This window comes from Rhinoderma darwinii, chromosome 1 (assembly GCF_050947455.1).
Source record: "Rhinoderma darwinii isolate aRhiDar2 chromosome 1, aRhiDar2.hap1, whole genome shotgun sequence".
In the NCBI taxonomy this organism is placed as follows: Eukaryota; Metazoa; Chordata; class Amphibia; order Anura; family Rhinodermatidae; genus Rhinoderma; species Rhinoderma darwinii.
The window spans coordinates 252,706,158-252,722,735 of record NC_134687.1 but is presented as its reverse complement, the minus strand read 5'-3'; the positions used below and the strand labels follow the sequence as shown (position 1 = coordinate 252,722,735).

The following is a 16,578-nucleotide window of genomic DNA, read 5'->3' as shown; positions in this document are numbered from 1 at the left end:
CTGTAGCTGATGGATGAACGCACTCTCCCGCTCCGGCCGTGCGATATTTGCTAATAATCTGCCCGTCATTTCACCCTCCTCATAATATTTTTGTTGCAAAAACAATCTTTTATTAGCTGCTTGCTCCAGCTGGTGTTCCTTAAGCAATTTTTGAGCAGCCTTCCATTGGGCTAAGGTTTCCGCAGTGTTATTGGTAATGTGACTTAGCTCTGTTATTGTCACCCGGTCTGTCAAATGTTGACCCACCTGCCTTGTCTTAGTTTTTATGTGCGTGATCTCCCTTATATACACCCCTCTTATATTCGCTTTCATAGCATCCCATAGAATATCTGTAGGGACCGTACCCTTATTAAATTCGAAGTATTCTCTCAGGCTCATAGTTATGGTCTCCTCTCCCACCAAGCGTATCCAAAACGGGTTAAGCCTCCAGTGCATTCTCAACCCCCCCGTCTGTAAACCTGTTCGGAGCTTCAACAACATTGGAGAGTGATCAGACAGCGATCGCGGTAAATATTCCACCCCTTCCACACATTCCATCCCCATTCCATTATTAAACATTTGGTCTATTCGGGACAGTGATCCATATGTAGATGATACACACGAGTATTGCGTAGTAGAAGGCCACTTTGCCCGCCAGATATCCGTGAGCCCAACTTCCATCATGTATTTACCAAACCTCGTCAGACAAACATCTCTCCCCCCCCCCCCCATTTGGAAATTTATCCCACCCTTTATCCATTATGTTGTTAAAGTCTCCCATCAATATGGTCGGTATCATAGGCCATCCAGCCAGTTTCTCCAACACCTCTCGTATTGGGACCACAGAGTACGGGGGAGGCACATACATCACCACAATTATACATTCCCAGTTAAACAATTTACAATGCACCCCGACATATCTACCTTCCCTATCCTTAAAGGAACAGTGTCATCACAAATTATTTTTTTATATGTTAAAGATGTTAGTGCTTTATTAAAAACGTTTATATTCATTTGTGTGTTTGTGTTTTACTTTTTCTTATTTTTACACTTTTTCTTCCCTACGGGGGCTGCCATTTTTTGTTCCATTTCTGTGTGTGTCGATTAACGACACATACAGACATGGAATACGGCAGCCACAGTCCCATAGGGACAGCGAACGGCTCCCGTCCCATTGACTTCAGTGTACGGCGTCTGTGTGGGAACTGCACATGCGCCGCTCCCACACAGTCCAATTCGAAATTGGCGCCGTCCGGCGCCATTTTCCTGTGGACCGGAAGTCGCGGCCGGACAGTAATATTACTACTTCCGGTCGCGGCTTCCGGATTTGTGCACTTGGACCAGCGGCAGCAAACGGAGCGGACGGGCCGGAGGGAGCCGCGGCGGCAGGAGCAGGTAAGAGATTTCAATGTATGTTCGTGTTTGTGTGTGTTTACTACTGTATGTAAACCTCCTACACTGTGTGTTAGCTCAAAAAATGGCGACACACAGTGTAGGAGGTTACACCGTTCAAACCCCTCGTTTATCCCGGCACTAGCCAGGATAAAGGAGGGGGGGATGCTGAGAGCTCACTAGAGCGAGGGCTTTTTACCCAATTTTGCAAAGCTGCAATTTTGGGAATAGCTCCATCTAGTGACCAAAAATGGGTAGTATTATAAATTAGAATTAATTTATAATATTTCCTGACTCGTGAAAAAAATAAAAAAAATTTGAACAATGTTTAATCACCCACACACTAAATGTTTAATTTTTTTAAAAAAAACATGTTTTTCTGGCAACACATTCCCTTTAAAGGAATCCAAACAGCTAAACGGCACATCTCTATGAATTAGGAGGCTAACCCCCCTCGAGTATGTAGAATGAAAGGAATGGAAGTTGTGCCGTATCCACACCCTATGCACCTGTTGCACCGTATCAGCAGTAAGATGGGTTTCCTGCAAGCCCATCACTCCAGCGGACTGCCCTTTCAGGTAATCAAATATAGCTCGCCTTTTAGCTATCTCCCCCATACCTCTCACATTCCAGGACAACAAATTTACCCTACCCCCCATCTGGACATTTCTTGCTTTTGACAGTGGCTATTCCCATTACCTCCAGTGGTCATCAGAGCGTACTGCGTTTCAAACTCCCTTTCCCTCCAAAACCTTTCCCCTCCCCCCACCCTAACCCCCCCAACTTTCCATAAACATACCCTCCTAAGAGGGCTCAGGCTGGCGAAGAAAACTTCACCACTTTGACCATACAGCTTCCCACTCACTTCGTAGAGACACATTCTGTTTCCCTATAGTTTTAACCTTCAGAACCAAGAACCTCCCGCTACCTCCTCCGCAATAAACAATTAGTATTTTTATGACTCCAATATCCCATTCTGCCCTTGAACTGACAGCATTTTCCACCCCTCCAACCATCAATGACATATGGACTTCAGCCCAACCTTAGACCAACATATAAATGCATAAAAACAAGGCCTTATGCCCTCATGTAACTCATCTTCCTCCTTTCATAGCAGAGTCCCCTCTTCAACCATCCGCCTGTTGATCACGCCGCCGCTTTTTATCGATCCTGCCGTATGCGATCTTCATGACTGTCCAGCCATCTTAGTGCATCTTTCGGATTCTCAAAGAATTGCACGGATCCCAACGCCGTCACCCGAAGCTTTGCAGGATACAGCATGGAATACTGAACCCGATGGTTCCTCAGCCGCCTTTTTATGTCCAGAAATTGCATCCTCCGCTTCTGAACTTCTGCAGAGAAATCCGGATAAAATGACACCTTCACACCGTTCACCCGAATATCTTGCCTTTCCCGGGCCTGTCGAAGAATTATATATCTCTATCTTTATAATGGAGCAGCTTTACCAGAACAGGTCGCGGTGGCCCCCCAGGTGGACCAGGACACGTGGGTACTCTAGGAGCTCTTTCCACTGCAAATAATGGGGTCAGCGACTCTTTTCCAAAAACCTCCAAAAGCCATTTTTCAAAAAAGGAATCCGGATTGGACCCTTCCACTTTTTCAGGTATTCCCACCATCCTCACATTATTTAGTCTTAAACGATTCTCCAAATCATCAGCTTTGGATAAGAGATACTTAACATCCTCCGCCACCGCATTTACATCTCTTCTCATGGGCAGCATTCCATCCTCTAAGTCGCTGACTCGACCCTCCACCGCTATTGTGCGCTCTGACACCTTCTGTAAGTCATGGCGTATGATAGACAAATCCTCCTTAATTCCCCCCACCTGGCAGGTAAGCTTAGCCAGCGTAGTATTACTCAGGCTTACCGCCGAAAAAACATCTGCCAGCGTGGGGCCAGGCTTGTCCAATCTCTGCGTGCCGCCATCTAATCCTCCTCCTGAACCGCTTGAAGCGTCTCCTCCATTTTCCTCCTCCTCCTCTGACTCCATCTGTGCTCGCAGCGGCTCATATCTCGAGCCTGTGCGACCAGCCTGCTCCTTCCCTCCATCCGACATCCCTCCATCTGCCTCAGGTTTCATAGGGGCCTTCCTGGCAAAGCGTTCCAGCCTGGATGCCACCGCCCCTCTCACATCCCTGCTCTCTGCATGCGAGCACATGTCGGCGCCATCTTGCAGCCCCAGCTCACCATCCTCTGCCGCCTTAGATTTCCTGGACCGGGTCATAACAGCCTCCGTCAGATCCAGAATTATGCCTGCAGGATCACCGCCGTCTCCTCTTTCACCACAGGTATGCCCGCGTTAGTATAGTGGAGTCTCAGGATGATTTCCAGGATATCGGCAGCGGGAGTTCCGGTTCCTGCGTCCTCTTACATACGCCGCTAAGCCACGCCCCCCGTATCAGTCTATTTTTACCACTAAAATAAAGTACATGTGACGAAAAAACAATGTCAGAATTACTTGGATATACAAAACTATTGCAGAGTTACTCTCTGATAAAGTCAGACATACCAGATTTTCAAAATCTGGCTTGGTCATTAAGTGCCAAACAGGCCCGGTCATTAAGAGGTTAAAGAACCCTGCACACTAGCTGAGCAATGTTCGTGCTAACCCAGAGTTAGGCCCCATGCACATGAACGTAAAAACGCCCGTAATTACGGCACATTTTTACGGGCCCATGGACTTCTATTGGCCACGGGTACCTCCCTGTATGCTTACGGGAAGGTGCTCATGCCGTTGAAAAATATAGAACATGTCCTATTTCAGGCCGTAATTACGGCACAGGCAGGACGTAATTACGGGAGCGTTGCTAGGCGACGTCAGTAAATAGCCACTGTCCAGGGTGCTGAAAGAGTTAAACGATCGTCAGTAACTGTTTCAGCACCCTGGACAGAAACTACCGATCACAATATAGATCAACCTGTAAAAAAAACAAACAAACACGTTCATACTTACCCAGAACTCCCGGCTTCTTCCTCCAGTCCGGCCTTTTGGGATGACGTTTCAGCCCATGTAACCGCTGCAGGCAATCACAGGCTGCAGCGGTCACATGGACTGCCGCGTCATCCAGGGAGGTTGGACTGGAGGTCAAGAGAGGGACGCATCACCAAGACAACGGCCGGGTAAGTATGAATTTTTTCTGCAGGAAAGGGCTGTCCATTCTTCTCTCTATCCTGCACTGATAGAGAGAAGGGCTGCCAATTACTGCAGTGTAATTTTGCAGCGAAAACGTGCCCGGAAATACGGGTGGAATATGGGTGATACCGAACCCGTATTTACGGGCACGGGTCCGTAAATACTGGTGCAATACGGGTCGAATACGTGTGACCAAGGACCTGTATTTACGGGAGGACAAAAATAAGTTTGTGTGCATGAGGCCTTAGGTTCCGTAGCCAGTTCCTAGTCCTGTGTCATGTATCCAGCGTCCGAGAATCCGGCACAAGCCAGCCATCAAGGTACGATTGACTGTTATATAAAAGTGTGTGGCCAGCAGCTACTCCGTTACGGAGTAGTCCAGTGGGCTCACATTCTCTGTGAGCGCGACACATAGGAGTATATGGAGGTGGGATATATACAGAGATTAACAAATATTTAGTGTTCTAAATTTTACAGTGAATAAAGATGTATCTGCCTTCGTGATCCACCCAAATAAATAGGATAGATTTGTGAACCATTATACTAACACCCCTAGCATTACCAGAATAAGTAGAGTAATAGTTATTACACATCCATGATCTATTCAAGACCGTTTGTCAGTCACCATCCAAATGAGTCTCTTCAAGACAAATAATTGCTGGGCTATGCTTGCGCAGGCGGTCAAAGAGTGCAAACCGCTTAGTCGGATCTCCCAGGCCCCTCACATTCCAACTCACAATACTGAAATTATACAACATTAGTAAAGTTAAAATATATCATGGTATCTATTTTTACATAACATTTTAGTAATACCACATGAGACCACAAGATGTCCGTAAAGCACCATATGTCTTGTAATCATACTCTGCGGCAGGGGTCTCAAGCACGCGGCCCCTGGGGCTGTCATCTGCGGCCCGCGGGACACAGAGCCGCTAGACTCTGGAATTCCCTGACATCGCTGTCCACATATGAACAGCGATGTCTGGGGCTTCCCCAGAGCCGGAGTCCCGTGCAAAGCGCTAGTATCGGCTCTGCTCCAGGACTCTGTGGAATTCCCTGACATTGCTGTCCATATATGGACAGTGTGTCAGGCTCTTCCCCAGAGCGGAGTCCCGAGCAAAGCGCTAGTACAGGCTCTGCTCCGGGACTCTGTGGAATTCCCTGACATCGCTGTCCATATATGGACAGTGTGTCAGGGTCTTCTCCAGAGAGGAGTCCCGAGCAGAGAGCTAGTACAGGCTCTGCTCCGGGACTCTGTGGAATTCCCCAGAGCAGGAGTCCCAGTGATGTCAGGACCACAGCTGGAGTCCCAGGAAGAGCCTACTAGCGCTCTGCCCGGGACTCCAGATCTGGGGTTGCCCCTGACATCTCTGTCCATATATGGACAGTGATGTGAGGAGCAGAGTTGGAATCCCAGGCAGAGTGCAAGAAGCGGCTCTGCTCCGAGAATCCAGCTCTGGGCAAGCCCCTGACATCACTGTGGCAGCATCCGCGGAGGGCACTGCGGCAGCATCCGCGGAGGGCACTGCGGCAGCATCCACAGAGGGATCCTATCCAAAAAGGGGCTGCCCAATCTTGACATGTGTGTCTGCCAAACGCTGCCAACTGAGCCGGCGGATTGCATTTAGCGACACTTAAACTGGAAAACAGGATTGTTGAAATAAGCACGTGGAGAAATATCTCAAATATCTCGAATCTCAGCTTCTTATACCACACTGCATGGCGCTGTAGGGCTTCAGGACTTGATCTGACAAGTCCACCCCTCCCATGTACCTATTGTAGTCCAGGATGCAGTCTGGTTTGGGGGTCTCTGTACTGGTACCTCGTACAGGTACATGGGTACTGGTGTGACATCTCTCTTGTCCTTGTACGTGACACACAATATGTTGCTGCTAGATTTTGCCCTGCTCTCACCCCTTCTGAGTGTTTGCCCAAGCAGAGTCTTTGGGAGGTCTCTCAGATTTCTTCTAGCAGTGCCGCATGACTTCTGGAAGCGAAGCACTTGAAGAGTGGGACGCTGGTATAAAAATTATCCAGGTAGAGTTCGTAACCCTGGTCCAGCAGTGGGTGCACCAAATCCCACAAAATTTTTGCATTAACTCCCAGTAAGGGGGGGGGGGGCATTCTAGGGGCTGAGCACGGTGTCCTTCCCTTCATATATCCTAAATTTGTAGGTACACCCTGATGCACTCTCGCACAGCTTATACATCTTCACGCCATACCTTGCCGTCCTACCCGGCAGGTACTGGCGGAATTGAAGCCTCCCTTTAAAATGTACCAAGGACACATCAATAGAAATAAAATTCTCGGGGGTCTACGCTTGGGAAAACCGGGCACTGAAACAGTCTAATAGGGGTCTCCGTTTATACAAACGGTCAAAACTGGGGTCGTCTTTGAGTAGGCAATGCTCATTAGGAGAAGCGAAGTATTGCCTCATTTTTTAGGTTCCAGTTCAGTTCTGAAGTTGCTTTGAGGGGCCTATATATTAGACACCCCCATCAAACACCCCATTTTAGAAACTAGACCTCTCAAAGTATTCACAACAGCATTTAGAATGTTTATTAACTCTTTAGGTGTTTCACAGGAATTTAGAGCAAAGTAGAGGAGAAATTTACATATTTATACCATTTTTTTCTATAACACAAAAGGTTTTACCAGAGAAACGCAACTTAATACTTATTGCCCAGATTTTGCAGTTTTGAGAAATATCCCACATGTGGCCCTAGTGCGGTAATGGACTGAAGCACCGGCCTCCGAAGCAAAGGAGCACCAAGTGGATTATGAGGCCTCTTTTTTATTAGGCACCATGTCCGGTTTGAAGAGGTCTTGTGGTGCCAAAACCGTGGAAACCCCCGCAAAGTGACCCAATTTTGGAAACTAGACCCCTTGAGGAATCCATTGTAGTTTTCTTGGGGAGCATGCGACTTTTTGATCAGTTTTTATTCTATTTTTAGGTGGCGTGGTGACTAAAAAACAGCAATTCCACTATTGTTTTTTTTTTCTATTTTTTTTACAGCGTTCACCGTGCGCTATAAATGACATTCACTTTATTCTGCGGGGCGATACGATTACGGCGATACCAGATGTTTATAGTTTTTTTTAAGCGTTTGCACAATAAAATACGTTTTGTAAAAAATCATTCACTTTTTGTGTTACCTTATTCTAAGAGCCAGAACTTTTTTATTTTTCCATCAATAAAGCCGAGCGAGGACTTATTTTTTGCGTAACGAACTGTAATTTCTATCAGTACCATTTTTAGGTACATGCGACTTTTTGATCTCTTTTTATTCCATTTTTTGGGAGGTGAAGTGACCAAACAATAGTGATTGTGTTACGGTTTATTACTATTTTCTTTTACGGCGTTCACCGTGCGGGATAAATAACGAAATAATTTTGTAGTTCAGGCCGTTACGGACGCGGCGATACCAATTATGAATAGTTTGTTTATTTATCTATTCTTATTAATAATAAAGGACTGATAAGGGTTTTAATGGGTTAATCAGCGGGGACACAGCGATTGGTCCCCGCTGTAGGAGCTGTGACAGCTGCTGCACGAGACAGCAGCTGTCACAGCTCCTGTATGTGTCAGGAGGACGGCTGAAACGGCGTACTATTAGGTCATGGAGCGCGAACGCTATGGTTACCATGACCTAATAGTATGTCCAGGAGCGGGAAGGGGTTAATATATTTTTTGTATATATTATTCCAAATATGTAGACAAACTAGTACAACCCCCAAAAAGAAACACTGATTTTACTAGACAATCAGTTTTGTCTGGTATATGTATTTTGAGCCGGGACTTTATCTATTATAATCTTTTGCCTTTTTGCTTCAAAGAGGCTCTGTCACCAGATTTTCAAACCCCTATCTCCTATTGCAGGAGATCGGCGCTGCAATGTAGATAACAAGAATGTTTTTCTTTTTAAAAAACGAGCATTTTTGGCCAAGTTATGAGCATTTTTATATTTATGCAAATGAGCCTTTGTTATGGACAACTGGGCGTTTTTATTCTTATTTCCGAACGGGGCGTGTATTGTGTTAGTTACATCTGGGTGTGTTTACTTGTTTTACTAGCTGGGAGTTGTGAATGGAAGTGTATGATGCTGACGAATCAGCATCATCCACTTCTCTTCGTTACCACCCAGCTTCTGGCAGTTCACAGACACACATGCTCGTTTTTTAAAGGAACAGTGTCATCACAAATAAATTTTTTATATGTTAAAGATGTTAGTGCTTTAATAAAAACGTTTATATTCATTTGTGTGTTTGTGTTTTACAGTTTCTTATTTTTACACTTTTTCTTCCCTATGGGGGCTGCCATTTTTTGTTCCATTTCTGTGTGTGTCGATTAACGACACACACAGACATGGAGTACGGCAGCCACAGTCCCATAGGGACTGTGAACGGCTCCCGTCCCATTCACGTCCGTGTACGGCGTCTGTGTGGGAACTGCGCATGCGCCGCTCCCACACAGTCCTATTCGAAATTGGCGCCGTCCGGCGCCATTTTCCTGTGGACCGGAAGTCGCGGCCGGACTGTAATATTACTACTTCCGGTCGCGGCTTCCGGACTTGTGCACATGGAACAGCGGCAGCAAAGGGAGCGGACGGGCCGGAGGGAGCCGCGGCGGCAGGAGCAGGTAAGAGATTTCAATGTATGTTAGTGTTTGTGTGTGTTTACTACTGTATGTAAACCTACTACACTGTGGGTTACCTCAAAAAATGGCGACACACAGTGTAGGAGGTTAAACCTTTCAAACCCCTCGTTTATCCCGGCACTAGCCAGGATAAAGGAGGGGGGGATGCTGAGAGCTCACTAGAGCGAGGGCTTTTAACCCAATGTTGCAATGCTGCAATTTTGGGAACTAGCTCCATCTAGTGACCAAAAATGGGTAGTATTATAAATTAGAAAAAATTTATAATATTTCCTGTCTCTTGAAAAAAATAAAAAAAATTTGAACAATGTTTAATCACCCACACACTAAATGTTTAATTTTTAAAAAAAAAACATGTTTTTCTGGCAACACATTCCCTTTAAAAAGAAAAACGTTCCTGTTATCTACATTGCAGCGGCGATCAGCTGCAATAGTAGATAGGGGTTTGAAAATCTGGTGACAGAGCCTCTTTAATGTATAAGTGATGTTTAAGAAATATATACATGTCGAATTCTGTAGTCAGAAGCTACTTCCATATTTTTGAATGGCATGATGTTTTCACGTAGCGGACATGCGAATGCTCTTGGTTAAAAGCTCATATTATATGACAATAAAAAAATTAAAAAAAAACAGGAAAAAAATAAAAAAATAACTCAGCATGAAGAGATACGGATTTTTAGGTTGTGTGTAAAACCTACTATACATAAATGCACATGCCATATTTACTGTGGTTTAGTATGGAAATCTTAATAATAATAACAACTCACCTGGCATTGGGAGTGATGAAAAACTAGTGAGCAAAATCTGTCGAATTGTTTGTAGCTGTTGTTGAAGGATCAAAGTTTGTCTTTCTTCCAGTGCCAGTTCCTGTTCCAGCCGCTCTTTGGCACTATTCATACTTTCAGTGTGTCGCTGTAAGATGACATTCTGCTCCTCAAACTCCATGTTAATTTTGCGCAATCTCCTCAGTTCTGCCTCACGGACTTTAGGGAAAATAATTGATGCAGAAACTTAGACATTTTTCTTTATTATTAGTTTTTGTTTTTCAATAAATATTTCAATATATACCAGACAGGTCCAATGAGATCAAGTAACTTCAATGCGATCAAATCTGTTTCTCAAACAAGTCTTCTAAAAAGGTACAGTTTTGGATGAACTCCCAATTGTCACTTTTCTGGAGTCAACTGTAATTAAATTTAGTTCAGTCTAATTTAAGTCTGGTAATCCACTGTTTAACCACAAAACGCTAAGCAACCAAACCTCCTGCCCAAACTCAGTACTGGTTAACCACAGTCGGAGATGAACAGATAGGTGGGCAACTTTTCAGGGGACGTTTCGGAATAAGTTGTCATATGTACATGAGAAACAACTCAATATCTGGCCATTATATAGGACTTGTATCCTGCTTTTTTTTTTGTTTTTGTTAGTAGTTTTCCTCTCTGCAGGCTCGCTCTCCAAGTCTCTGAGCTAGTGGCCGGAGCCTGCCTGCTACGATATCTTCCACGATCTAGAGCCTGCCTTCTATGATAGAGAGTAGAATCCTGCTCTCCATTCTCTATCACACACACATCGTATATATAATATATATCTATACATACATATACACTAAATATATTATATATATATATATATATATATATATATATATATATATATATATATATATATATATAGACACACACACACCCTTCTCAATTAAATAGAATATCATCAAAAAGCTACATAGATTCATTACACACAGAGTGATCCATTTCCAGCATTTTTACCTTTTAATGTTCATGATTATGGCTAACCGTTAATGAAAACACAAAATTTAGTGTCTCAGAAAATTATATAAGCACAATTATATAAGCACACTTACATAGCACACTGAGCCGTGCTGGTAATACTGCATATACGAGCGCTGGGTTAATGTAATCGCGACATCATTAAGCGGCCAGCCGCTATTACCTTAACCCAGCGCTCGTTTATGCAGTATTACCAGCACGACTCAGTGCCTGAAGAAGGTCGCCCTGACTGAAACGTCACACTCTGCTACTGGCAACAAAAACAAAATAAAAATTCCTTTTTTTTTTCAAATTGGTGTGCCGGATACTCTTTATTTTACGTATTTCCCATTGAAATCAATGGGCAGATGTTTGGAGGCGATCTGCTTCCGATTTTTCAGCCGTTTTTCGGGACGTTTACGGCCCTGCAAAATGGCTTAAGACACTGCATGTGCACATACCCTTAAATGTAAATAATATAAACGGTGTCAGCAACATGATTTACTACACTTTGCTTTAAAGAGGCTCTGTCACCAGATTTTGCAACCCCTATCTGCTATTGCAGCAGATCGGCGCTGCAATGTAGATAAGAGTAACGTTTTTATTTTTAAAAAACGAGCATTTTTGGCCAAGTTATGACCATTTTTTTATTTATGCAAATGAGGCTTGCTAAAGTCCAACTGGGCGTGTATTATGTGTGTTACATCTGGGCGTGTTTACTTCTTTTACTAGCTGGGCGTTCTGACGAGAAGTATCATCCACTTCTCTTCAGAACGCTCAGCTTCTGGCAGTGCAGACACAGCGTGTTCTCGAGAGATCACGCTGTGACGTCACTCACTTCCTGCCCCAGGTCCTGCATCGTGTCGGACGAGCGAGGACACATCGGCACCAGAGGCTACAGTTGATTCTGCAGCAGCATCGGCGTTTGCAGGTAAGTCGATGTAGCTACTTACCTGCAAACGCTGATGCTGCTGCAGAATCAACTGTAGCCTCTGGTGCCGATGTGTCCTCGCTCGTCCGACACGATGCAGGACCTGGGGCAGGAAGTGAGTGACGTCACAGCGTGATCTCTCGAGAACACGCTGTATGTCTGCACTGCCAGAAGCTGGGTGTTAACGAACAGAAGTGGATGATGCTGATTCGTCAGCATCACACACTCCCATTCCTAACGCCCAGCTAGTAAAAGAAGTAAAAACGGGCAGATGTACACACACAATACACGCCCAGTTGTACTTTTACTGTAAACACGCCCAGTTGTACTTTTGCAAGCCTCATTTGCATAAATACAAAAATGGTCATAACTTGGCCAAAAATGCTTGTTTTTTAAAAATAAAAACGTTACTGTAATCTACATTGCAGCGCCTATCTGCTGCAATAGCAGATAGGGGTTGCAAAATCTGGTGACAGAGCCTCTTTAAGAAAGTCCCTGCTGGGACGATACGCGTTAGTAGTACTGATTATTCTGCTCCGTCACAGCTGTGATTGACGTCAGCACGATATGCTTTTCCTTTGCATGCATAAAAGCTGTACAAACAGCTCTCCTGGACACACCATGTGGTGAATATTTCTGTGAGACTAGGGTGAGATTACCCAAAACATTACTGGTTTTCTGCACAGATCAGGAAATCTCTATATAAACCTAACGAGGAGGAATTACTGGCTTCGCCCTGAAAAACGTGACTGCAGTACTACTTATATATGTGGCTGGACTATTTGCCTAACCAGTGGAAATTATTTAGACCCTGTCAATTTTTTTTTATCTTGAGGCCTTGTGCTAAAATAAAAAAAATACAAATATTCCCTATCATTCTGCACTCCATACCCATTAATGAAAAAGTGAAAACAGAATTGTAGAAATGTTTGCAAATTTATTAAAAATTAAAAACAAATTCCACATGGACATATTCAGGCATTTTGCTAGGACACTTGAAATTTAGCTCTGGGGGCCTCCCATTTCTCTAGATCATCTTTGAAATGTTTCACCATGATTGGAGTTCACCTGTGGTAAATTAGGGACTCCCAGACTGTGAGAAACAAGACTTTGTGGTCTGATGAAACCAAGATTGAACTTTATGGCCTTAATTCTAAGCGACATGTCATGGAGGAAACCAGGCACTGCTCATCACCTACCCAATTCCATTCCTACAGTGAAACATGATGGTGGTGGCATCATCAGCTGTTGGGGTATTTATCAGCTTCTGGGAAAGGGAGACTGGTCGGGGTTGGAGGGAAAGATAAATATAGCAAAGTACAGAGATATTATTAAAGAAATGCTAATCCAGAGTGTTCTGGACCTCAGATTGGGCCGAAGTTTCACCTTCCACAAGACAATGACCCTAAGAACACAGCCAAGACAACACAGTGGCTTAGGGACAACTCTGTGAATGTCCTTGAGACCTAAAAATGCCTGTCCACTGTCTGTACCCATCCAACCGGACAAATCTTGAGAGGATCTGCAGAGAAGAATGGCATAAAATCCCCAAATCCAGGTGTGCAATCCTTGTGGCATCATACCCAAGACAACTGGAGGCTGTTATCGCTGCCAAAGGTGCTTCAACTAAGTACTAAGTAAAGGGTTTGAATATTTGGGTCAATGCAATATTTTAGTTTTTCCTTTTCAATAAATTAGCAAAGATTACTAAACATTCTGTTTTCACTTTGTCATTATGGGGCACTGCGTGCAGAATGATGGGGAAAACCTTGATTTTTTAATTTTATATTAGCACAAGACCTGTTGAAAAACGGCTTCTCTGGGGGCGTGGCTTAGGCATGGCGGAGTGAGGACGCGTGCAGCAGCAGCTCCGGACTCACCCCGCCGAATATCGCCCGCCAGGGCTCACCTACCAGCCGCTTGACACCAGCATGACCAGGGAGAAACATCGTCGGTACCCCCCGGACACTCCGAGCATCGGCCGGTTCCTCCGGTCGGCACAGGAAGGCCCGCCGCAGCGATCCTCCTCGTCCCCTCCAGTAGGCTGCAATCAGCCTCCCGCCTCGCCGCGGAGACACACCCCGCCTCCCTCATTCTCCGGCCAGCTACAGCCCGGCGCCGGCACCGACGGATCTGGAGGAGGGATGCAGCCGGCAGACAGAGGTCAGTGTGGGGCAGGAAGCACAGGGCCACCGCCACCGGCCCAGACAGTGATGGTCCCCCTTCTACAGAGCCACCATCAGCCCGTTCCCAGACATGAGGCCCCTAACATGGCGCCCACAGGCGGGGCATGTGAGACACCCCTACCATCACCGGCCCAGCGGCCCACACCCGTGCCAGGCAGTCAGCAGAGCCAGGGGCTGCCGGTTATCTTCAGGGAGACCCTCTCCCCCCCCCGGCCAGTGCACACAGGAGACCACCATGCAGGCCTGTCCTCGGGCCCCCTGCTCTCCATGGAACGGACCCTGGCAGAACTTTGGGAGATGGTCAAGGTACTTCCGACTAAAACAGATTTAGACCTCCGCCTCGCACGACTAGAAGAGAAACACGACAGGGCCATCGGGGAGGTCACACAAGAAGTACGGGCCCTAGCTGTGAGAGTGGACACCTTAGAGCGCAAGCACTCCGTCGACTCCCTGGACATAATCGGTCCTCTCCCAGTCCTTGGCTACCCAAGCAACGCAACTCCGAGACCTCTCTCTACACTTAGATGATGTCGAGAATAGGGGAAGGCGTAATAATTTGAAACTGAGGGGTTTGTCCGAGTCTGTACCCCCCGACGGACTTTACGATGCTGTGACCCACATTTTCAACAAGCTCCTGGAACGCCCGCGAGATTTGCCCATAGAGATGGACAGAGTTCACAGACTATCGGGCCCCAGGAATGGAGACGGCAATCGACCGAGGGATGTTATCTGTAGGGTGCATTTCTACAAGCAAAAAGAGGAGATCGCCCGCAGAGCCTGGGAAAAAGGGGCTGTCCCATACAATGGCGCCGATATCACCGTCCTGCCGGATGTATCCAGATTGACGCTTTCCATGCGTAGAATTGTCCGCCCATTATTGGAAGCAACAAAAGGCGGCAGGCGCAACATACAGGTGGGGACACCCGTTCCGCATCATCCTTCGAAAGCAGGGAATGTCATTCGCTGTCCACTCTCCCGACGATCTGGAGGAAGCATTCCGGTTCTTGGAAACCTCGCCGCTGCGGTTACCAGACTGGACCGAACCACCGCCACCATTCGCTCCCAGAGGAGGCCCGTACCCGGACTATGGTCGGGTCAGCCAATGAGACCTGGAGCAGAGCAGAGCCACCCGACTTTCGAAACATCGATCTCCACGAAGAGACAGAGGGTCGGGATCCGTTGACCTCCATCCTCCTGGACGACGATCGCCGCGGAGGGACTGAATGTTCACAGCCGCCTTAATGTGGACGTTTTCCTGGACTACATTTTGCATTTTCCTTCTCTCTTTTTCCCATAGGGTTCCTGGAGGACTGTCAGGAACACATGGCTGGAACTGCCTTACAGCTGGTTGTATCACTGTGGGTCAAGGGGGCGGGCAGATACACACCGGTTGGGTGAGGTTTAAATAAGTTTACCTGCTTTAATAGTTTTACTGGCCCAATCTGGGTTATCACATAGGGGAAGGTGGATACTGAGAATGTTAACCGTTAATAGGGTGAGTCCGGGGCTCTAAAGCAATTTGGTTAATTGAATTTTCTAGTTGGTATTTTAACTGTTGTTGCGCTGTCTTTGCACTCCGGTCTTTCCTTGTTCCCTATTAGGGTTCCGTGTAGCTGCGTCGTGTTTGAGGTTTTCTGACGGGCGACACAGCTCGCGTTGAGTAGTGGAGAGGTATTGTACTCCGACTTTAGAGAGCTTGCTCTGCACACAAGTTCTTTTTCTTCTTTCTCTCTTTTTCTTCCTTTCCTTTCCCTCCCCTTTCCCCTCGGTCCACTCCGGACATTTCAGTTGCCACGTCTGACATTACTGTTGTCTCCCTAAATGCACAGGGTCTGAATGTTCCGGAAAAGAGGTCCTCCATTCTCCGTCTCCTATGGAAACGGAAAGCACACGTGGCCTTCCTGCAGGAAACTCACTTCCGGGCAGACAACATCCCAAAGCTTACAGACTCCAACTACCCCGCGGGGTATCATAGTGCGTCCCCTGACTCCAAGACCAAGGGAGTCTCCATCTGGTCTCCCGCTCCCTACACTGGGAACACGTGGACACCTGCGCAGATGAAGCGGGACGGTACCTTTTCGTAAAGGGCAAGTTGGATAATGCACTGTACACACTGGCCTCATACTATCTCCCTAACTCTGGTCAGGTGGCCTACCTGGACAGAGTTTTGAGGGCTCTGGAAGGCTTTCTGGAAGGTACCTTAGTCATGGGGGGGGATCTAAATGTCACCCTAGACCCCGTCTTAGACACATCACGAGGACACTCCTCCCTACCCAGGGCAGCACATCGTCGTATACGGCGATTGATGAATGAACATCAACTCGTGGACGCATGGCGAGTTATGCATCCTTCAGTCAAAGACTACACATACTACTCGACGCCTCCCAACTCTTACTCCAGGTTGGACTATTTTTTCCTACGCCATGCACATCTTCCCAGCCTGACATCATCCTCCATAGATGACATAACGTTATCTGACCATGCCCTTATTTCCCTCACCCTAGCCCGCCCATTG

The 16,578-nt window shown here is 46.3% G+C and overlaps 1 protein-coding gene across 4 annotated transcripts in view; it reads right to left on the bottom strand.

The window, feature by feature from the left end:
- HMG20B (high mobility group 20B) overlaps positions 1 to 16,578 on the bottom strand; it is a 202,199-nt gene that overhangs the window by 26,519 nt on the left and 159,102 nt on the right. For all 4 annotated transcript variants that reach the window (XM_075850295.1, XM_075850287.1, XM_075850293.1 and 1 more), the window contains one exon: positions 9,948 to 10,163. In XM_075850295.1, the coding sequence (XP_075706410.1) occupies positions 9,948 to 10,163 (216 nt within the window). The remainder of the gene's footprint in view (positions 1 to 9,947; positions 10,164 to 16,578) is intronic.